The sequence below is a fragment of the Mustela nivalis genome (genome assembly GCF_964662115.1).
Source record: "Mustela nivalis genome assembly, chromosome: 2".
NCBI classification, from domain to species: Eukaryota; Metazoa; Chordata; class Mammalia; order Carnivora; family Mustelidae; genus Mustela; species Mustela nivalis.
Window position 1 is genome coordinate 98,472,373 of NC_139021.1, and position 23,014 is coordinate 98,495,386.

The 23,014-nt window shown below is 44.3% G+C and overlaps 1 protein-coding gene across 4 annotated transcripts in view; it reads right to left on the bottom strand.

Moving 5' to 3' along the window:
• The window catches only part of TARBP1 (tRNA guanosine 2 -O-methyltransferase TARBP1), an 85,326-nt gene extending 63,503 nt beyond the window's left edge, over window positions 1–21,823 (bottom strand). For 2 of the 4 annotated variants that reach the window (XM_082720702.1, XM_082720701.1), the window contains exons 1-9: window positions 19,636–21,823; window positions 14,137–14,234; window positions 12,682–12,751; window positions 10,732–10,880; window positions 9,896–9,948; window positions 8,118–8,215; window positions 5,203–5,338; window positions 4,499–4,595; window positions 3,287–3,376 (exon numbers count right to left, since the gene is read on the bottom strand). In XM_082720702.1, coding sequence (XP_082576828.1) covers window positions 3,287–3,376; window positions 4,499–4,595; window positions 5,203–5,338; window positions 8,118–8,215; window positions 9,896–9,948; window positions 10,732–10,880; window positions 12,682–12,751; window positions 14,137–14,234; window positions 19,636–20,572 — 1,728 coding nt within the window. In that variant the 5' untranslated portion in view covers window positions 20,573–21,823. Of the gene's footprint in view, window positions 1–3,286; window positions 3,377–4,498; window positions 4,653–5,202; window positions 5,339–8,117; window positions 8,216–9,895; window positions 9,949–10,731; window positions 10,881–12,681; window positions 12,752–14,136; window positions 14,235–19,635 lie in introns of all 4 variants that reach the window. The other 2 variants (XM_082720700.1, XM_082720699.1) reach the window with 1 other exon arrangement.
• Window positions 21,824–23,014: the final 1,191 nt, after the last annotated feature.

The following is a 23,014-nucleotide window of genomic DNA, read 5'->3' on the forward strand; positions in this document are numbered from 1 at the left end:
TCCCCACTTACTCTAACTTCACCTTTTTTGGCTATAATTATACCTACCAAGACCCGGGGCAAGGTGCGTCAGCTCACCTTCTAGATAGGTGGCTGCTCTGCAATGCGGCACAAGCATGTACAGGCTTGGAAAGCCTTCACTTTATTAATGGGTCTACATGGCGTAACTGTACATACAACTATCACGTAGGCTCTCGATTTGAAACAAATGTTACTTGCAATTGCACCTCAGCTAAGCACATAAGTTACTCACCAATGCCCGTCTGTGTTAGAGCTCCCTTTCTCTTCATAGTTTTTAATGCTTCTACTATTAACAGTCATCTAGTCTCTCTTGTGAGTCCCAGAATTGTCTGCTATCAGAATGTTGGAACGCCTCGATGGGAGACTCGGCAGTAATAGCCAAGATACCGACGTATATCCCGATGCCAGTACAGGTGAACCCCGACAACCTGCCGGTGCTGCTTCGACATAAATGAGACTTTGGAATAACAGCAGCCATTATTGCAGCTATCGCAGCATCCACCGCCACTGCTGCCGCGGTAGCGTTGACAACGTCAGTACAGACAGCAGCTGCACTCAACAACGTCACAGGAATGGTTGCTGAAGCATTGGCTAGGCAAGAACAAATTAACGGACATTTGCATGCTGGGATCCTTATTGTAAATCAAAGGGTTGATTTTGTACAGGAACAACTTGATATCCTAGAGTCAATTGTGTCAATAGGATGCATACATAATATGGCCGGACTTTGTATCACCCCTATAGCTCATAACAACTTATCCTTAGCAACTAACCTCTCTAGACAATTGGGAAGAATGCTTAATGGTACCTGGAACCGTCAATTTCAAAATTTAACTAGGCAATTACGAGCTCAAATTATATCCATACATTCTACCAAAGTAACTATTGCACCTGTTAGTGAGTGGAAAAAAAATGTTACAGCAATCTGTTTCGTTCCTCAAACAGTGGACCGGACTTGGTGCCATGGCTGTTCTCTTAATCACAGCTAACGTACTAATGTTATGTTGGGTGTGTGGCCGTGTCCGTCGCAATCAACGACAATAACACCTCATGGTTCAAGCCATGATGGCTCTTGAAGCTGGTACCTCCCCCCAGATATGGCTAAGTATGCTAGATCGGTAGTCAAAGACCGGTAAGACTGATCCCACACCATAGCAACCTAAGACAGGGGCTCTTCGACCAGGGAGAGTACCCGATGACGGGTAAGCATGTGTGCTGAGGATTGGCAACCTAAGACAGGCACGATCTCAGCCATTATAAATAAATAAAAAAGGGGGAGATGTCAGGAGCCGGTACAGGAGGCCTACTCTAAGAGCTGTAAGGGACTGAATATGATTGGCCGTTCATTTAGGTCCACTCTCGCGGGAGGTGCATGAGCACTGCATTGTGATTGGGTAACACTGCCTGTATAAAAACGCATGCGCCGAGGGTAAAGAAGGAGGAAGAAAAAAAGCGATTAAAGAAGAAGGTTCGCCGCTACGTGAGTCTCCGAGTCGTTCTTGCGGGCCGAGAGCGACACACATGCACTTTCTCAATGATACCTCACAGCTTGTGCCACACACCAGATTAACCACAATTTGCAAACTAGACCTATCAATGCAATGACAGACCTCATCTGAATACTTAAAGCCAAATATATGAACAAAATGCACAAATACTGAACATCTGGAGCAAGTTAAACACCAAATATTTGAAACTGAGAAATGATCGTTAACATTTGTAGGTGTGATAAGAGCCTATTTAGGCCCTTTCAAAGTCTTTATCTTTTAGCAGCACGTATTTCCAGAAGAAATGTTAAGATCTGAGACAAATGTCCAACAAAAGGAACTGATCAAATAAATTCTAAAATGTTTCATCGACTGAATTTTTAAATATTACATAGTGGAGAGTTAGCAACACGTTAAAATGTTCAAACGTATGTGAAAATGAAAAATAAAATTCCGAACAGTATAATGGTTGCTTTGTTTAGAAAATCATACATGTTAATCTATCACTTTAAATGTAAGCCTATATAGTGAGAAAGCAAGACTGAGAATATGTATACCGAAAAACTTAATAATTAAGCCAAAAAAATCTGGATTTAGTTTGATTGTAGACATCACAGGTGATTTTTATTTTCTTTATATGATTCTCTATTTTTCAGACTCCACCTAATTGACACATTATGATTAAGAAATTAAAATTCTCATTTTTAAAGACCCCGATTTTCTTTGTCTTCATTCCCTCCATTACCCTACTACTCTATGCCCTTATGATTTCCCACCTGAATTATCTTAATACGGTTCAAGCTGATTTCTCGTTTCCCTCTGTGCATCCAGACGGACTTGCCTTCTGGGTTTTTTTTACTTTGTTTTGTTTTTTTAAAAATTTTATTTATTTATTTGACAGACAGCGATCACAGGCAGGCAGAAAGGCAGGCAGAGAGAGAGAGAGGGAAGCAGGCTCCCCACTGAGCAGAAAGCCCGATTTGGGGCTCGATCCCAGGACCAGGCAGAGGCCCTGACCCACTGAGCCACACAGCGGCCCTGGACTTGCCTTCAAAAAGAAATAATCACAACTATGCCCTCTGTGATCTCTTAAGCAGTGGATAAATAGAATTCTTTTTTTAAAAGCTCCCTGTCCTCAAAAACCACAGAACCTGCAATGGACACAGACTGGGATCCAACCAGCTCTGCGAGGGGTAAGAGCCAACAGGAATAGCGTGACCAGAGCTCCAGAGGGGAGGACACAGACCCCTGATGACCCCACATGACCCCACACAGAAGAGCAGCCCTGTGAGGCCAGGGGCCTGCAGAGCCATCGCAGGGTCTCCACTCTCCAGAAGAGGAAGGACGTGTAGGATTTCATGATGGGTTTGATGCAGGAAGTTGGGAAGAATCAGCAATTACCAAAATGTCAGACTCAGGCAACTGGGTGATAAAGTGCCATGGACAGACAGAAAAAAAAAAACAGCAAGAGGAGGTCCGTGTCATTGCTTTTGAGTCTAATGTCTTCCTCACTTCTGATCTATCTCATCCAGAATTGCAATCTGCCCACGAGCGCTTCCTTTCTCTTCTAAGTCTGTCTCTATCCCAAACACTGTCCAGTCTCCCTGTAAGAGTCTCAGCAGCATGATTACTTAGGTTCACTCAAAGCAAATATACAATATTTAAAAACCTCTGTTGGTAGGTAACAAAGGTTATATTTTACATAAGTGACTAGTGAGTTCAGTTAGAAAACAACTTTTTATGACTTTTCAAAGACATTATTATTATTTTCCATCTCACCTCTGTCCACAATGAGGTTCCTCGTCCTAAGGACTCTTCTTGTCTCAGAGACATGAGAAAAGTTGAAACATCTGAAAGGGTCACCTTCTCCTATAAGGGAGGAAGAGAGGGAAGGTGTCAGGGCAGTTTAAAAAAATGACTCCTTTAAAAATTTTTAATAAAATGAAATCACTGTGAAAGCAAGTTAACATACCACTTAAAGTAGAATATTATTAGTTAAATCAAAGGAAAGCTTTTTTAAAAAAAATTTGACTTTAGAAAAGATATTGACTACAAGCAATCAATATGTTAGTATATAAAGTGAAAGATTATTTTCTAAGTCTATGTTCCTTATGATCAAGATTACTGTCTTAGGGGTGCCTGGGTGGCTCAGTGGGTTGGAGCCACTGCCTTTGGCTCAGTTCGTGATCCCCAAGTTCTGGGATCGAGCCCTGAGTTGGGTTCTCTGCTCAGCAGGGAGCCTGCTTCCTCCTCTCTCTCTGCCTGCCTCTCTGCCTACTTGTGATCTCTCTGTCAAATAGATAAATGAAATCTTATAAAAAAAAAAAGATTACTGTCTTAGAGACAAGATGGTCAGAGTCTAAAAGCAAAAACACATTCGATAAGAAGTTACTTAAGTTGAAAAGTGAAGCTTACTTTCAAAGCCATGAAAACCCCCAGCCTTCTGAAAACCACAGAAGTCTTTTCATTCCCTTAAGGCTGTACATCTTGACTTAAGATACCTTGCTCTAGGCCAGGTGTCAGCAAAACCACTCAGCTCTTTTGTAAATAAAGTTTTAACTTATTTTAGCCACTTTATTTATAAACTGTCCATGGCAGCTTTTAAGTAATTATAACAGATACCACGAACTTAAAAAGGACTTTTCTGGCCCTTCACAGAAGTTTGCTGACCCCTATTCCCAGCAATAGTAGCAAAGGGGCTCTGTAAAAAACAACAAAAGATACTACAGACTTCTTGAAGATCAATTTTTGGGAAGATGTGCAGAAAAAGTATAGAGGAAATCAGGCAAAAGCTTCCACGGATCCTGTCCCAGGGGAGTCACTCACCCAAGACAGGTTTAATTCTGCCAGCAATAAGCTGTCCCTACGTGTGAACTGTTGTCTACCAGGGAAATTGGTTACAGACCCACGGCTCCGTTGACACGTTTTTGCACACTTATTCACGGAGAAAGACTCATAAACTGAAGTATCCTGAGTAAAAGACCAACTTACCACATCTACTAAATTCATGGCTGTCTGAAGAAGATAGCACTGCGCGGCCCCTCTCAGCAGGATCTGGTGGGTGATCATTGTGCGCTGCAGAACGTCCCTGACGTCAGAAAACAGAAACGTGCATTTCCATGTTCCCAAAGACAGTTCTGGTAACCTGTAAATACTGACAAGCTCATCTAGAGTTTCTACAACTCCGAATGTAGAGAGTCACTGTCAGTACACTTTCAAAGCTATTATTTCCTTAAGGTCTCTCTGGTAGTGCTTGATTTTAATATGAAATACATCTCTTCCAAAAAACTGTAAATAAAGATACTATTAAAATAAGAGTTTTACATTTTTTGAAAATCTTTGCAATCATTATTACTGTTTGATATTTTCATCTCTAGTTTTCTGCATATCAATGTAATGTAAGAAAACCTTATTGGCCGGGTCTTAAAATTATCAAAATCCAATAGCATGTATTGTGGCACATATTTAAATTAGTAATTCATAAAACAAAATAAGTCCAACCATGTAAGTTAACTTTTTACTTCTCAATACCAAATTACGAGCTCAAAAGAGCAAGCTCACATCCCAATGCCAATATTAACTAAAACGACTCACTATAGGCTAAAGCAGCGGGGAAAACAAAATTTACTGACGGAAAGTTACTGCAGACGACCCTATGTGAACATACGAACGTGTGTGAACACAGAGTAGATTACCTGAGAGCAAGAAGCCCTTCTATACCCAGGGCTTTACATCTTGGGACATTTGCCAAAGCCTTAGACAGAAACAAAATGGGAATGGCACACCAATGTCTGCTTGTCATCTTCTGAATAAACTTTAGTAGGAAACTACCTGAAAGAGAAGGTTTTAAAATGTCACTCTCGCCAAGAATCTCATGGAAAGCTGCTGGGCACCGTCAGCAGGTATGAAATGCAAATCAAAAACCATGCGTGGAACCTAAGAAACAGCGCATAGGATCGTCGGGGAAGGGAGGGAAATCGGAAAGGGAAGAAATCAGAGAGGGAGACAAACCAGGAGAAACTCTGGGCTCCGGGAAACAAACTGGGTTGCTGGAGGGGAAGTGGGTGGAGGAATGGGGTAACCGGGTGATGGGCATTAAGAAGGGCAGGTGTGGCGATGAGTGCTGGGTGTCACACACTACTAATGAATCACTGAACACTACACCAAAAACTAATGAGGCGAACTCATGCTGGCCAACTAAATTTAAAATTAAATTAAAAAAAAAAAAAAAGAGAGATAGAACTTCACATCCATGAGGACAGCTCTCGCCAAAAGCACAGACACTAACAAGTGCTGGCATGGAAAGAGAAACTAGACTCTCGTACACTGCTGGTGGAACGCAAGACGACACGGCCAGTGTAGAAAATGGTTACACCAAGACAGTTACACTGAGTTACACCGAGAACTACCATCGGAGCCAACAACTGCACTCCTAGGCATACACTCAAGAGAACGGAAAGCACGTGTTCGTACAAAAACTTGTGCGTGAATATTCACAGTGTAGCATTTTCCAGATGTCTAACGGATAAATAAAATGTGTGATATCTGTACAGTAGGGTATTACGTGGCCATAAAAAAGAATGAAATACTGAAACATGGGTCCTTCCTGGATGACTCGTTCACGGCTGATGAACCAGACATAAATTAAAAGGCCACATATTCTAGGATTCCACTTACAGGAAATGTCTAGAATCAGCAAATCTGTAGAGGAAGGAGATTAGTAGCTGACAGAAGCTGTTGGGAAAGAACAGAAAGGGATCGGTGATGGGTGGTAAAAGTATTCTTTCTGGGAGTGATGAAAATATTCTAGAATTAGTGGTGATGGTCACAGAACTTAGTGAATGCACGGAAAACCAATGAAAGAAACACTTTAAAAGGAGGAGTTTTGTGGTTTGTGAATTCTAGCTCAACAAACCTGTTGGGGGGAAAAAAATCTGTGCTATTTCAATCTCAGCCCCATAAAATACATACTCTACTATATTGCAGAGATTCTTATAACCACACAGCTATGAAAAAAAGAAAAAGCTTAAAGTGTAAGAGCAATCTTTTCTAGTGTTAGAAACCAGTCCTCTGTTGGAAGAGGTTAAAAAAAAAACAGGGTAAGAATTACTGATGATAGATGGCCTCTCATATCTGCGTACAGTAACATTAATCACATATGCCATTTCTTACTCACCCTGGATCTGGTCACTAATTTTCCATCTTGAGATACCAAGGTAAGGTTCTCTGTTCTGCCTTCTCTTCTAATAAGTGACTTCTTAAAGACCCTCAAGTCACATAATTAGTGAAATGTCTGTTTCCTCTGATCATCACTGTAGAATGACCCAAGAAATCCTTGAAGCTCCTGAAAGGAGCTTGTGTTTTATTTTATGTATAGTTATAAAACAATACTTTATATTATCTAATTATATTTTATATATAAAATATATTTTATATCTTCCAAATACCTAGCACAAAACATTTAAGATACTCACTGGAAACTGCTGACTGAAAAATCTACTAAGTAAAAAATTGAATAAACACTGTACTTGCCTTCTCTTCTGTTGGACTAATTAAGTTCCACTTTGCCTAACGCCTCACTCATGGCACAGGGAAGATGGGGATGGCCACGCTTCCATTTCACATTTGTTCAACATACTTACAAGCGTCCACTGCATGCTGGCCATGGCCAAGGATAGCAGGCACCCATACCCTCGGGGCGCTCCCAGCACCCTCCCTCTTTCCGCACTGCTGACCTGGGATGGGCCAACATGCTCAGCAAAGCAATCCCCAGACTGCATACGCTTCTGTCTTCTGGCAAACTACAGAACTTCTGAGAGAATCTTCTCCACGAACTAATTTTTTAAAAAAAGTAATCGAATGAGCCAATTTTCTAGAAACCTAAAGTTGGGATACGCAGATCATCTTTTTGCTTTTTTTATCCCTGACTTCTGAGCAGACATTATTGTTGGTCATTGTTTCACCCTGTTTGCAGACAAAATACAAAAGGAAATGTGTGTCTGTTTCATACCCAGTGTCGCTTTATGAGCCACAAAGCCACAAGTGAAGAAAGGACCCAGGAAGTAGAGTTAAGTCCTTTTGCTGCTCAACTAACAAAGTAACACTGGTGTTGCTCTCTGCTTACCAACTTAACTCACCAGAAAGGAAGATAAATCACCAACCAATCCAAAGAAGTGGGTATTTCTAAGATAAAAGCTCTACATAAAGCAGGAGTATTTTTCTTCTACCTGTCAAGTTCCTGTCTATAGCTTTGCCACAATGGATATTCTGTTTCCAACTTTTTCCTGAACCCAGGTCGCTCTTTCTTCAACCAGTTTTACTAGTTTTGGGGAAGCGAACAGGGAAAACTAGAAAAGATGGCCAACAGCAGCACACGTTCTAAAATGACGTCCGCACTCCTCGAGCCAAGACTGGCAATATGTGTTGTGTCAAGGCAAAAGTTGTACCCAACTACAATGAACACCTGTAGGATTCTGAAAAAAATAGGTATATTCCAGAAAAAGAAAACTATTTTGAAGTACTGATTATAATAGTCATAGGATAGTGCTTATCACCAATATACTAAAAATTTTAAAGCTAATAAATTAAAAAATTTTTTACTGACACATACTCTTTATTTCTTCTGGAAGAAGAGAAACATAAGTGACTAAAAACTTCTGTAATTTCAATCCCAGTGGAGAACCACTTCCTATCAGCTGGCCTGGGGACCTATAGACAAATGAGGGGAAAAAAAAAAAAAGTTTTTAAATTTACAAGTAAGCATACCGAAACTAAGTAAACTATGGCTCAAAAGTCTTTCAACAACAATCAGATCATCTTTTTCTAAACCTGCATTTTATTTATCAGTGAAATTCTGAAGATCCTTCTGAATACAAAAACATCAGGATCTTCTAGGAAAACAGACATGAGTTAATATCATAACAAAATAAGTAGACACGGATTTCCTTTTTATGATACTTTCCCTGACACACACTGTGAATCTTGCTAAAATAGCATCATCTTAAAAAAGTCTAAAAGTGATCATTTTCAGACGTATTTTATTGTTTGCAACACATAATCCAACGATTTAAAATCTTTAAGTATTAAATAAAGGAAATCTCATTCATAGAAAAACATATCTGAGTAATTAATAAATTCTGCAAAAACATTTAATTGTCAACGTCTATCAAGTCATATTTTCTCCTGCTATATGTTCCACCAGGAACATTATCTGTTAATTGAACACATTAGAGTGTGAGGAAACTGAAGGCATTTCATAATAAATGTGTCTGTCGCCTCCTTGAGAGGCACCGAGTAGGTTTTACGGTCTGCTTCACAGAACTCTTCGATAGTAATGAGCTATTTGAAAACTAATTGGTGAATCAAGTGTTGCTATGCTCTTTTGATATTTATTATATAGGATTAAATATTAGTAAAACTTAGCACAAACTAATTTAAAAAGTTTTAAAGGAACTGGCAGTGGGGGGAGAGGGGCTTGTCTGTTTAGAGATACTGAACCGAAGACTTGGCACGTACACATTTAGTTTATCAGGGTCCAAAAGATCCCTGAAGTTCAGAGACAGGGGACCATCCTGAAGGGGTAATTTGAGAGCATGGAGAAGGCTCAGAAAACGAGGCTGTGGCACAACCATCCTCACTGTCTAACTGCCTGCAGAGAAGGGGCAGGAAGTGACATATTTACAATCACAGCAGCCCCTGTCAGTGGGGAAACCGCGAGGTCAGTGAGCTCTGCAGCATTGGACTGGAATCGGACCCACGGAGGTGAACCTGTGGGTTTTCACGTGGATGGAGGTGGATGATGGAAAGACAGACCCTGCAGCAGACACAGGTGGGTAAGTCTGCTCAGCAGACAGAACTAGGAAACCAACGTCCACCCACAGGGAGAGGAAGAGCGATTAAACAGACACGATGACACGGTGACATCGGGGGAACGTGGATGAAATACATGTAAGGAATATTATCCTCACAAGTTTTCTTTAAGTCAAAACAAAAAGTTTATTAAAAAAAAAGAAAGAAAGAAAAAACGCTTAGAGCGTTGGTCAGCCAAAGTCACCACAATTTCTGAGAGTGTGAATCAGAGCAAGAGGAAGAGGAAAGCATACCTTGGCGAGGTATGCCTTCCATAAACCCCAAGCGTGGAAGCATTCAAGGTGAGAAAGAAAACCAGAACAAAAAAAGAAGGAACATGTGATACAAGCAATAGAAGGAGAGCAAGAAGACGAACACACACAGAAGGGACTTCATAGTAAGAAAAAGCTGAATGTCTGTTCGGTACACGTGTCGTGTACCAAATGCATTAACAGCCTGGTCATATTTCATGAACACATGACATTTCTGTATCGAGGACATATTACTACATGGCTGCTGGATAACACAATGTTTGCTTACCTGCTATACAGAGAGCTCTCCGAAAGTGCATCCATTAATGGTCCAATAATAAACTAAAACAAAAAAAAAATGTGATTGACGTTCAGTTACAGCTGCAACTCTGGGAAGTCGGCTTGCTTTAGCTGCATATCAACAGGACTGCAGACGAGCTGTTCTGAGCAAAGCTGATCTCTTCCACTGTAGGCTAACTCGGGGCTCATCGTGGAGGGGACCTTAATTCCACTGCCACAACCAAGTAACCACCTGATGGAAACTGAGGAAGAGAGATCAGAGAGGGCCGGCAAGGAGAAAGGAGCCCAAAGGAGAAATACACAGAAGAAAATAAGCATAGTGACACAGAAAAACAAGAGATAGTCAAGAGAAAACGTAAGCCCCTGTCTCTGGAAAACAAAACGGGAAAAAATTCTATCCTCAAAAATATGACAAGGTATTGGGTCAAAAAAGCAAGTGAAAAGCGCTGGGAAAACAGCATCATTATGCTCATCTATAAAAGCTCACTTGCTCTGAGAGCGCCCTCGTAGAGAGGCAACAAATGTCTTTACCTCCCATCTTTTTTTTTTTTTTTAATATAGATCATGTGTTTTTTGTTTTTTTAAAGATTCCATTTATTTACCTGACCGAAAGAGATCACAACTAGGCAGAGAGGCAGGAAGAAAGAGAGGGGGAGGAAAGCAGGCTCCCCACTGAGCAGAGAGCCCGATGCGGGGCTCAATCCCAGGACCCTGGGATCATGACCTGAGCTGAAGGCAGAGGCTTAACCCACTGAGCCACCCAGGTGCCCCCACCTCTCATCTCTTGACACAGGGAGCAAGGGGGAAGAAAAAGGCTGTCATTACCTCAGAAAACTCTGGTGCAAAAGGAAGACTCCTTGTTTCATACAGCTCCAAAAAATGGATGACACCTTCTCTGGTCAGGATTTTATTCTCACTTTCGAACATTCTTTTATAAATGCACATGTGCCAGGAGGGGTGAAAGAGCCAGCACCCTGTGGAGACACATCACATGGGAATCTGAAACTGTCGCTCCTCTGCTTAATACCCTTGACTGGCTCCTCATACTCTCAGAACAAAAATCTGAATGAGGCATGAAGCGACTTGAGAACGAGGCCAACGCCACCACCCTGGGCCACGCTGGGCCTTCGGGTCCTCGGCCTCGCCCAGCTGTCCCAGCTCAGGGCTCCCTCACAAGAGGCAGTCTCAGCTCCGTGCTCCCTCCTGAGGTGCGCCTGCCCCGACAGCCCCGCTCCCCATATATCCATTTCCATCCCTCATTCGGTACCTTCCTAGAACTTATCATTACCACTTTTTTTTTTTTCATGGAAAAGAGACAAAAATTATTGAAAAACTATCTCACCCCTTATCCCTAGCACTTAGCATATCTTGGACCCTAAGTGAATCTCACTAAATATATAAATGAGTGGGGAAAAACCCAAAAGGGAATAAATATGTACCCCAGAGGTATTTTTTTTTAACGCTTTTGAAATATCTTTTAATTCTTCTAGAAAAAATTGACTCAGCATTTTTAACTCACGGCATTCTAGAAATGAACTGGTCCTTTATTTGTCATTCACACCAACATGCTTGCTTGTTCAATGCTTTGGCAATGGCAGTTTTTCCAAACCTGTCACTGTTATTTGATTTGGTTTGCCAAGAGCCGTGGGCAATACGTGGTAATAAGAGAATCATTTTACTAGTAAATGCATAAGTGAAGTCACAACAGGATTCAATTAAATTCTAGCCCCAGGGGATGACAGAGTCTATGAAAAATCCCACTGTATCAGAAAACATCTACAGGACTTACTGGGGAAAGCTCAGCTCCTGAGGGGTCAAACTATTAAAGCTGTAATTATCTGGAGTCGGCACTAAAATCCATTTACCCAGGTTAATTCTCGTGGGTAAACACGATAGTGCAGCAGCTCATCATTCATATGCAAACCAAACACAAAACTACATTTAGCTGTTTTGTTGATACAAGCCCAGTCTCATGAAATAATGTTAGGAAGCTCCAGTTTCTTTCTATTTCTCTCAAGAAGCTCCCAAAACACAGTACTGATTAAAGGCTTAACAGCCACACTTAAAATTGTATCTTGGAATCTTCCTAGAAGTCCAAGATCTAGAATAATAACTGAAATCCCAAGAAAGTAATGAACAATGAAACAGAGAGTAAGAATGGAGAGCAGTTAATATATAATACCAAAGAGCCATCACGAAAAATGTAGAATATACCTTCATCAAAACATTCCTAAAGAGCCCTCATCTGTGAAGGGTGCACACTCAAATGACTTCAGACAACAGAGTCTGCTGTGAGGGTTGGGGTGTGCTTCAGGTTCCATGACGGGCAGAGAAGGTGGGGGAGGGTACAGAGGGTGGAGGCACAGGCCGGCCATGGGCTGGTCCCTGCTGAAGCTGGGCGGTGGGGCTCGCTTTACTTATTCCTCCCCTTCTGTAAGTGTTTCAAATGCTCCGTGATTAGAAGTTTACAAAATTAACCATATCGCTAAATTATGGCAAACTGCGCATTTATAGATATGTTCTCAAAGTCTACTTCAGGATACAGGTAAACGCATCTGGACACACTGCTCGATAAGCCAGAACATTAGGAACCATCAGTCCGGAAGGCACGAATCTGGAATGTGAACAGCTGTTCTCTGGGTGGCGGCAGATGTATATCTCCTGTTACACTTTGAAGGTTCTTCCAGATTCTCTATAATGCACTGAATTATTTACAAAATCAAGGAGGAAAAAAGCTATAAACATTATACAAATCAAAATACAAGTAGCCATTACCATTTTCCTCTGACACTGCATATTCAAACAGACTGTTTAGCTTTGGTAAAACTGGCTTTATAACGTGGATCTGAAAACAAAAACAACAACAAAAAACATATAAAATAAAAACCTTTAAAAATTAAGATAAACTTCAAAAATTCAGATGAAACTTATTTTCATCTACTGTACAACAGTAGCCCTACTACACAGAAGGTGCCTGATTTTTCCGCTTTTTATATCCTATGAATTCCGGCTACGAGGCTGTGTATGGCAAAGCTAATGAGCAGGACCTAGAATATGGTGACAGTAACGTCACATTTGTACAGTGTTATCATAAAGCGTTATGTCATGTAATCCTCAACTGCCCTGGGAAATAGGCAGGCCTGATAATACCAACACATTACAAAGAGGGCAAAAATTCTCTGGACGCACTCAAAGGATGGTCAAGGTCACATGTATAGAGTAGGGCCAGAATACTGTAGGCAAATGTAGGTAAATTAGAGTTTCTAATAAATTATGGAGTCTTATGTATCTACTGATAAAGGAAAACTATAAAAGTGTATTTGAATTTGGAAATGCTTTCTTTATTCCTCATGTACATTTAGCAAGTGAGTAATTCTTTCAGTCCACGAACAAGGCCCAGTGCACACTTGGGGTGATAGCTAACAATGAGTACTGGGACAGCAAGACCCTCAGAGGTCTGCAGCTGACAGACGGGAGGCCCTGCACCACCCTGGGTCTCCAGGAGTGATTGCCCCAGCGGCAGAGGCATCATCTGGGAACTGGAGAAACACCTGACTTCCTGGCCCCAACCCCAGACCTCCTGAATCAGAAACTCTGGAGACCAGACCCAGCGATTTGTACTTTAACAAGCCATCTAGGTAATTCTAAGGAATGTTGAAGGTTGAGAACCACTGTACTAGCTTAGTCATCTTAAGAGATTGAACTCAATTTAAACATTCTACAAAAACTAATTCAAAGTTAACTGAAAATGATTTTTCAGGTTCCCACTTGTAGGACATACAGCTCTAAGAACTAAAACAGGAAGGAGGAAAGAAGGAAGAAAGGAAGGCAGGCAGGCCTACAAAATTAAAGGGCAATTATTTACTTAAGAATCTACCTCAAGTTGCCTTAAGTAACATTTTCCTAAGTCTGTATTTCTTTGAAGATTATTCATAATTTTCAAAGTTTATGTTTAGTTTGAGAAACTAAAAACTTCACTTCAGAAGTAAATGTTGAGGGCAGAACAAGTAAGACTAAAACTCTTCAAGTGACAATTTAAGTCAATTAAAAGTATGCTTTAATTCCTGAGTTAACATTCAGCTTTAAATTAAATTTATGCCAGTAAACAAAGTACATTTGTATCTTATTATGCTTTATCCAAATTAGTCTTTCTGCATTGCTTTTACAGACTGTTTGAAAAAAATTAAAACTCCATCTACACAGGATCTGATAAAATACGAAAACTCTTACCTGATTTCCTTCTAGAGTTTCCAAAATTAAAATATAGTTTTCCCAAAACTTTAGCAGCTCATCTTTCTTCTTCTCAGACCACCAAAACAGACTTGGGCCTGATAGGGTTTAAAGAGGAAAATTAGTTCCTTCTTTTTGTAGATTTCATAGGTTTATTAAAGACATTTTTAAAATAATGCCACCATTAGCCAATACTGTATCCTCTAATAATGGAGGGCATCCCTGTATCAAAGCCTAGATAGTAGGCTTGGGCTAATAAGAATCTCAAAAGGTTTTTGTTTTTTGTTTTCGTTTTAACTAAGATTACTGTTTCAGAGTTCTCAGCAAGAGTCACAGATTTGAACACTTAAACCCCACTTTCTCTCCTTAAGAACCTCCGATAATAGTCAAGGATTTTTCAAAGGCAAAAACCCAAAAGAATGGCAAAAACCCAGAAGCCAACACCAGTGAAACTAAGTTTGAAGATCAGAGAAAAACCAAGCGTACTCAGGAAAAGTGAACGTAAGGTGGCACATGGAAAGCCAAAAAGAAACCCAATTTACACTTGAACTCAGCTCTCCCGACTGAAGGAACAAAAGTTGCTCCATAAGTGGAGGGGAAAAGCAAGGCTAAACTAAAAAGAATTTTGTTTGGTGTGTTAAGAAACAGATCCTCAGTGCCCTTTCCTATGCTTGGAGCATGAAAAAGCCTGGAATTTATTCTCTGGAGAAGGTAAACTTGTGGGTCTCTAGATTGAGATGCATTGGACCCTACTAGGGTTAAGAGTAAGGGAACATGTACGCACCTTAGATGCTGACCCTCACCCCTTCTACCTGCCCCTTCCACCACCAGGGCCCCTCAGGTCCCAGGATGCTGGTCTGGCCTTCACTATGCAGCAACAGACTGGAAGGTATCCGTGGAATCTGGCCAGTCCAAGAGGGAAGACGTGAAAATACTACTGTCAGAGATTACCCAGTACGGTGGGGCTCGGCCAGATCACCTTGCCGTGAAGTTCACGGTCAGCAAGAATCACTTATGTGTTCGGATTTGAGGTTCCTTATTCATTTTCTTTATTAAAGATTTATTTATTTGAGAGAAAGAGAAAGAGCTCATGAGTGAGCAGGAGGAAGGGCAGAGGGAGAAGAAGAGAAATCCTCAAGCCAACTCCTGGCCAAGTATGGAGCCTAAAGCAGTATCCAAACCCACGACTCTGAGATCATGACCTGAGCAGAAACCAAGAGATGAAGCTCAACCGATTAAGCCACACAGGCCCCCCACTGGTTCCTTATTCTTAAGTATAAGCAGGTATCTAAGATCACCAGCCATCTGGGGAAACACCCACATAAAGATCAAGACCAAAACAAACAGAGGAAATTTGGAGAGAACAAAAATATGCCAAAGGAAGAAAACCTCATGTTGTCATAAGAACAGGATACAAATAATAAGGGGATATTATAAAAACAAAAAAGATCACAGGAGAATAAAAATTTGATAGGAAAAACCCAGAAACTCAAAGAAAGGACTGGAAATAAAGTCGCGGGGGTCACCCAGGGACTAGAACCAAGAGACAAAATCATAGGAAACAGGACAGAAAAGATGCTTTGATAACCAGTCCAGGAGCTTCAATATCCAACAAGAGAACCGCAAGCAGAAAGGAAGGGAGCAAAGAAAGTAATTCAGGAAAAGTTCTCAGAACTGAAGATCACGATTTCCGGACTGACCAGGTCCACCGAGTGCCCAGGGCAAGGACGAAAACTGACAGGTACCAAAACTGTGACACTTGAGAAGGAAGGCGCCCGGGACTAACTTCCATGCAGAAGAAATGGAACATGTACAAACAAACACGATTCGGAACGTTTCAGACAGCTCGACAGCAACACCGGAAGCTCGAGCTCCTAAGATAATAGATCAGTGCCTTCGAAATTCTGAATGGAAATGTTTTTTAAGCTAGAATTCCACCCCCACCTCCATCAAACCATAAATAAATGTGATGGGAAAACAAAGGCAGTTAGACAAGCTTGGTCTCAGTTTCCACTTACAGAAGAACATTCCTGCCATACGGACAAAGAGAAAAGGTTGGACACACAGTCCTAAACCCTGACACCTGAGATGGCAATGCTTCCAGGGATCAGAACTGCACAGGGCAGAAGGCCTCTCTCTAAGAACACACAAGACACTCTAACTCAATCTATCTCTGGCCAAGAGCAGGAAGAAGAGGTGGTCACCAAAAATGTTTAGAAAAAAACAACAAGCAGGGGCACCTGGGTGGCGCAGTTGGTTAAGTGTCTATCTCTTGGGTTCCGCTCAGGCCATGACCTCAGGGTCGTGGGATCGAGCCCCACATGCTCAGTGCGAAGTCTGATTCTCTCCCTCTCCCCCTGCTCAAGCTCTTTCTCAATCTAAAAATCTTTTTTTAAAAAAGAAAAAAAGAACCCAATGAAGGTTTGTTGAGTTTTTTCCAAGGCGTGGTGTGGGCTAGTTTGACAGCCTAGAACCCCGGGAACCCCAAGGGAGTCCGCGACCACTCACCAGCTCTCTTCCTTAGGCATCCCCCCAAGTGATCTGAGGAAGACGGCAGGAAAGGCAAGAGACTGGAGCACAGGCGTGCAGGGCAGGAGCAGGTCTGAGAGGACCGCAGGACTAACCGAAACACGCCAGCCCAGCCCTACACCAGTACAAGGTGGTGGTCAAGTGCTGAGGCCCGTCTGCCCCCAGGATCCTCCTCAAACGGGAGACCAAAGCCGTCTGCCCCTGGAGGAAACCCTGCCACATCCCCTCGCCTGTCCCTGTCCCGACACCAGGCAAACACTGGCTGCCCTGGGAGATGGAGAGAAAACCTGCTTGCCCAACCCTGCACCGTCAAGAGGAAACCCCTCATGCGCAGAATCCCCCGGGCGGGGGGGGGGGGCGGGGGATACGAAGCAGATCTGCTGTCGTGGGGGATGGCAAGGAACCAGCAGTCAAGTCCTACTACAGGCAGAAGCAGAATGCAGCCACCATGGGAGAGAGTGAGGGAACTCTACACCCTTCACCAAGTAGGACACAAGATTATATGCCACCGAGGAGGGAGCTGGATGGAAGCCTGAGGTTCAGGCACACCAGGCCTAAGTAGAGGATGGAGCGGAAGAGATGAAAAGTACCACCCCCTCGACCATCTCAAGCCTTGTACCAAGTAACGGACATCAGCCGTCTACCCTTGAGGGAAGGACCCCAACTGTGTTGTTAGCATCAAAGACTTCAGAAGACAAGAAAACAGAGGAAAATCCTTTAGGGACTCCTGGCTTCCCACTAAACCCAAGGGAGCAACACCCCACGGCCATGGCAGCAAGATCCAAACCCAGCTTCACCATAAACTCGCGTGACCCAATCCCCAACACTAATGGCCTCAGAGAAGAGGGCGCCCATCCCTAGACACAGAGATCCATTTCACTCTACAGATAAGAGTGACAGATAAGAGATAAAAGAAAAAACAAAACAAAACTCAGAGATGGCTCGTGCAGAGGACTCATACAGGATTAGGACTCACATGTTAAAGGATCTAGGGGAGAAGGTAGACAACCTGTGTGAACAGCTGGGGATTTTCAGGGAATGGAAATTAAGTGTCAGATGGAAATAAAAGAAAGAAAAACACCTCAGGGGCGCCTGGGTGACTTGGAAGGTTAAGCATCTGACTCTTGGTTTAGGCTCTGGTCATAATCTCTCGGGGTCCTGGAATGGAGCCCCATGTCAGGTCAGGTGGGGGGAGGGGCACACTCAGCAGGGAGTCTGCTTATCCTTCTCCCAACCTCAGCTCTCATGCTCTCTCGCTCTCTAAAATAAATAATCTTCAAAAACATATCAGACATGCTCTGATAAAAATTTTTACCTCTGGATGATGCCTACACCAAAACGAGTGAGAAAACCAAAAAAGATAGAAGTTTGAACTCCAGGAAACAAGAATTCCAAGCCAGGCATCAGGTGAGGGCAGAGATGAGAACTGGCAGCTACACACCAGGCTGAGCTTATAAGGGGAATCTAGGATAGACGTCTTGGAGAAAATGACTGGACTTTGTATAAGAAAGATTTAGAGGATGAGCTAACACTTCAAGGCTGAATTCATGATAAATATAGAGAGAACCAAACTAATCTGTAAATGACCTAATTCCAGAAAAAAAAAACCTGCAGGAAGGGGAAAAAAATCATAATTTACTACATGGGTCATCTGTGAACATCTTCAGTCATAACTTTGTAAACGTTGAACTTACATTTAACTGAAGTGTAACTGTGGCAAATGATATTGATTTACCCAGATTACGGGAAGACAGAGGTAAGTCCAAAATAATCAGCTAAAAGAGGTACAAATGGTCGCTTTCTGAGGGGGCAAGAAGCAGAGACCACTGCTCATCTTTAAAACTCTGTAGAATGACTCTTTAAAATAAATGACTTCAATTTTGGTCATTTAAAAAGTGTTCTCCGGTGAAAACTCTCCTGGGATGATCACTACTTTGTGGACTGCCAAAATATTTACTAACGTTGTAGACAAACATGAAGATCTACTCCCAACTTCAACCAAACAAAAAACCCCTTACCAGTAAGAGGGGGTACAGTTAAACAGGCAGAAATTATCTATGGGGACAACTTTTTTTCTTTTCCTTTTTTAAAGATTTTATTTGACAGACAGAGATCACAAGTAGGCAGAGAGGCAGGCAGAGAGAGGGGGCAAGCAGGATCCCCAGTGAGCAGAGAGCCCAATGCGGGGCTCGATCCCAGGACCCTGAGATCATGACCTGAGCCGAAGGCAGAGACTCAACCCACTGAGCCACACAGGCGCTCCTCTATGGGGACAATTTTGAATCATTCTATCTTGGTTTTGGACAGCTCAGAAAGATGCCTGAAGGGCACTTTACCACATTTCAGCGAACAAACCAATCCACAGTACCGCACTGAAGGGAGTCCTTGGTAGCTGGGCCACTCTCGTTTTGTCATCAAGGAGTAGGAAGCAGTCTCAAAAGATTTTTAAAAATTACTTAAAACTGGACTCACCCTATTAAATCAATAGCAAAAACACCCTCCAAAGGACTACTTAAGGACAAAACATTTTTCAAAGAGAACTACCAAGGGAAAGTTCCGGAGTGTGATGATTCCTAGGGCAGAATTGTACCGTGCACAACCCAACCCACTGGTCTTTCAACTTGATGGACACGAGCCCTTCCTTCCTGTGAGCAGGGACCTACCCCGAGATGGCTCAGATTGGGGCTGTCAAGCCCTGCTCGGACTCAGCCACGTTCCTCACCATTCCCCGGCTCAGGGCCGCGCCCCGCTCTGGGTCAGAAAGGTGAGGAAGCGCGGACTGTTCGCAGCTGCCGAGATTCGTGCTGCTTGGAGACCACCCCGAGGTGAGGTTCCCAAGGTTTCCAGGCTTTGGGGTTACCGGACACACACAGGCACGGAGGGCGGAGAGCTGGTTTCGGAAGCAGGAGCCCCCCCCCCCCCACCTCCCCAGAAGGCCAAAGAGGATGGGACGGAAGCGGAGGGCAGTACCGGTTCCTTCCCGGGGGCCGCAGGCGCAGGGCGCGCCGCGCTCCGCCGACACCTCCACCGCCCTCTGCAGCAGGTAGCGCGCCCGCTTGCGCGTCAGCGCGTCGGGGGCCTGCGCCAGCCCCGCCTGCACGGTCCTCCAGAAGCGCCAGCAGCGCCGCGCGTCGGGGTCCTCTTCGCCCGCTCGGGGGCCGCGGTCGGCGCCGGGCTCGGGCAGCAGCCTCTCGGCCAGGGCGCTCAGCACCAGCAGCCGCGGCCCGACGCGCCCCGGCCCCGAGGGCTCTCCGGCCGCGACCAGCCCGGCCCAGACGGCCCGCAGCGCCGTCCCGCCGCACTGGCCCAGCGCCGGCAGCAGCCTCCCGGCCGCCAGCGCCGCCGCGTCCTCCGCCGGCCCGGCCTCGTCCCGCTCCCCGTCGGCGCCCAGCGCCAAGGCGAGGGCGGCCTGCGCCACCCGCTCCAGGAGCGGCCCGTCCTCGTGGGGCCGCAGGCAGGGCCCGACCGCCGCCAGCACCTCCACCGCCGCCTCCGCGCCGGCCGCGGGCCCCCCAGCCACAAGGTCGCGCAGCGCCTCCTCCGCCAGGGCGGCCGCCAGCTGCGGGCCCCCGGCGAGGCGGGCGCACGAGCGCAAGGCGGCGGTCGCGGCCCTCAGCACGCGCCGGCGGTCCCGGGCCGGCAGGTCGGGGTCCGGGGCGCCCGCAGGGCGCCCGCGCAGGCCCCGCAGCAGCGGCACCAGGAACCCGGCGGCGACCTCGCGCGCCGCCTCCGGGAGCGCGCCCGCACCCCCGCCGCCACCGCGCTCCTCCGCGTCCTCGAGGCGCTGCAGCAGGAAGCGCAGCGTCTCCACGCGCTCCGCGGACGCCTCCCCGCGGCACAGCGCTCCGAGCAGGCCCCGAGGGTCCCGGCTCTGCGACAGCAGCGTTTCCGCGAGGACCCGCTCCATTTGCCGCGCGCGCCCCTCCGCGGCCACCCGGCGCCCAAACGACGGGCGTGCGCGAGTGCGTGCGCGTGCGCGGTGCCCCGGCGCCCGCTGGGAGGGGTCTGCAGCCCCGCCCCATCCCGCTCCGCGCGCGCCCTGGGCACGTGTCAGCTACACCGCCTGCAGGGGGTCCCCCTCACTGTTTTTTTAGAAGGTGCCCCCTGTTAAAAGATGCTGTAGTGCGCCCTCCAGCTCCACCGGTTCCTAATTGAAGATTGGCCTGCCGGGACCCTAAATCAAGCAGGTGTTCCTGAGAGCTCAGGCCAGAGGTACACCTGAGGCAGCTCTCAGCCACATAAGAGCTTATTTTCCAAAAAGGCACAGGTTGCCCCGCCCCGCCCCCCCAAAGAGATTGACAGAATTGGTCTGGCCCTGAAAAGTACTTTAGCTATGTGTTAGGGACAGGCAGGGCTGAAAAAAAAAGGCCCACGCGGCCTTTGCAATCAGTGTCCAAAGCTGACTGTAGAATGCAGATGTTTCTACACAGTGCTGTGTTCCTCTGTGCAATCCCCAAAACTGACCACCCATGTATTTTCTGTGTTTGTGACAGCATCCACTGCTACAGACAAAAAGTCTCGGGTTAGCATGGATCTTACTGGTTTGGTTCCCAGGCAACTGAATCTGTGACTTGGGTTTTCTTTGCCTTCTAACCATAGAGATCTCTCCCATAGTGAATGGAGAAAATAATACCCCACCTTCAAAAAGTTTGACATGTAATAAGCATAATTGATAAGGTGTAATTTAAAGCTACTTAAAGTTAAGGTTACTTTTACATAAAGTCATTTTATATTTTGGATTTTATGTAACTTAAAGTTATCTAAATTTAAAGTTACTAAACACCATGGATGCAAGATTTTTTCCCATCTTTCTGTCCATTTTCTTCATTGACAGAATGCACAAATGCTTCTATTGTAAACTCACTCAGAATAAATATCAATTGCCTTCAAGATACAATTCTCATATGCCTAATAAACAAAAATGGACAAAACTATCAAATGAAGACATGCAAATGCAGACCTCTGAAAAGGTGTTCAGTATTTGTTGTTAGAGAAATGCAAATTAAACCATCAAAAAGATACCTTTCCACACCCCTTTGAATAGCTAAAACTTCAAAGATTGAAAGAGCCAAGAACTCACTTTGGGAAGTTGTCTTTAATGACGTTTATACCTCCACCCCTGGAGATTTGCTTAAAATAAATGAAAACATATTACGACAGAAATGTTTGTACAGGAATGTTGTTGCCAACATTAGTCATTATAACCAAAAGTTTATCACAACTGAAACGTCCCCTGATGGAGGAACAGATAAGTTGTGATCTGCCCATATAATAATGCTTGCTGTTCAGCCATAGCAAATTACTAATGCGTGCAAGAACATGGGTAAATCTCAAAAACATTATGTTGAACAAAAGAAGCCAGAGAACAAGGTTTACATTCTGCATGATTCCATGTATGTGAAGTTCAAGAATAGACACAAGTAATCTTTTGGGTAGAAATGAGAATGGTACTTGCCTACAGGAAGTGGAGATTAAAATAGAACAGGGCACCAGTGAACTTTCTGAGGTAATGGAAATATTTTTCTCGATTAGGGTGTCGGTCACACAGGTTTCACACTTGTCAAAACTCCTTGAAATGAATCCTTGAGATCTAGGCATTTCAGTGCATGTAAGCTTTACCTCCGTTTTTCAAAATGACTTATTAGAAACATATTCATAAGTTGGCCTATGTTTCATGCCCTGTTACCTACAGAATAAAGCCCGGCTCCAGAACGTGCATTGAAGGCTTCTCAGCCTCTGTTGAAAGCCAACCAGCCTCCTACCGAATTCCCCCTACTGTGCCCCGTGTCCCAGCCACACGGAACATGGTGGGCAAGTGGTCTCCTAACAACAAAGCTGCCTTTTCCGTCCTTGATGGTTGAGGATTTCCTGTTCCTGAAGCGCTGTCTTCCTCCAGGTCTCATTTTCTCATGACGTAACTTCTTCCTGTTTTCTTTTCTCCCCCTCTTTGAAGGAAGACTCCTCTTCCCCCTCCTGACCTGTTTCCACAGTTACATCTCCAGGCCCCTGTTCTTCTCACTTTATAAATTTTACTGGAGTAACTTCATTAAAACTAGAGATTGGGCTACTATTTACGTGCTAATGATCAGAAAAAAATCTGTATCTCCTGCCCAGATCTCTCTCCTGAGCCCTCAACCTATCTACCCACCTCCCTGCCAGACGTCTCCATTGGCATACCCAGGCATCAGTCTGACTCTACACTTTTACAAACTTAAGCCATTGCCTTCATTCCCCAGCATCCTTACTTCTTCCCAAGTATTTCTAAAATTCTAGTGTCCCCCCTCCTTTGTCCCCAACCAATACCTTCGTTTTCGACTGTTCTCTTTTCTTACTAAGATAACAGCAGCAG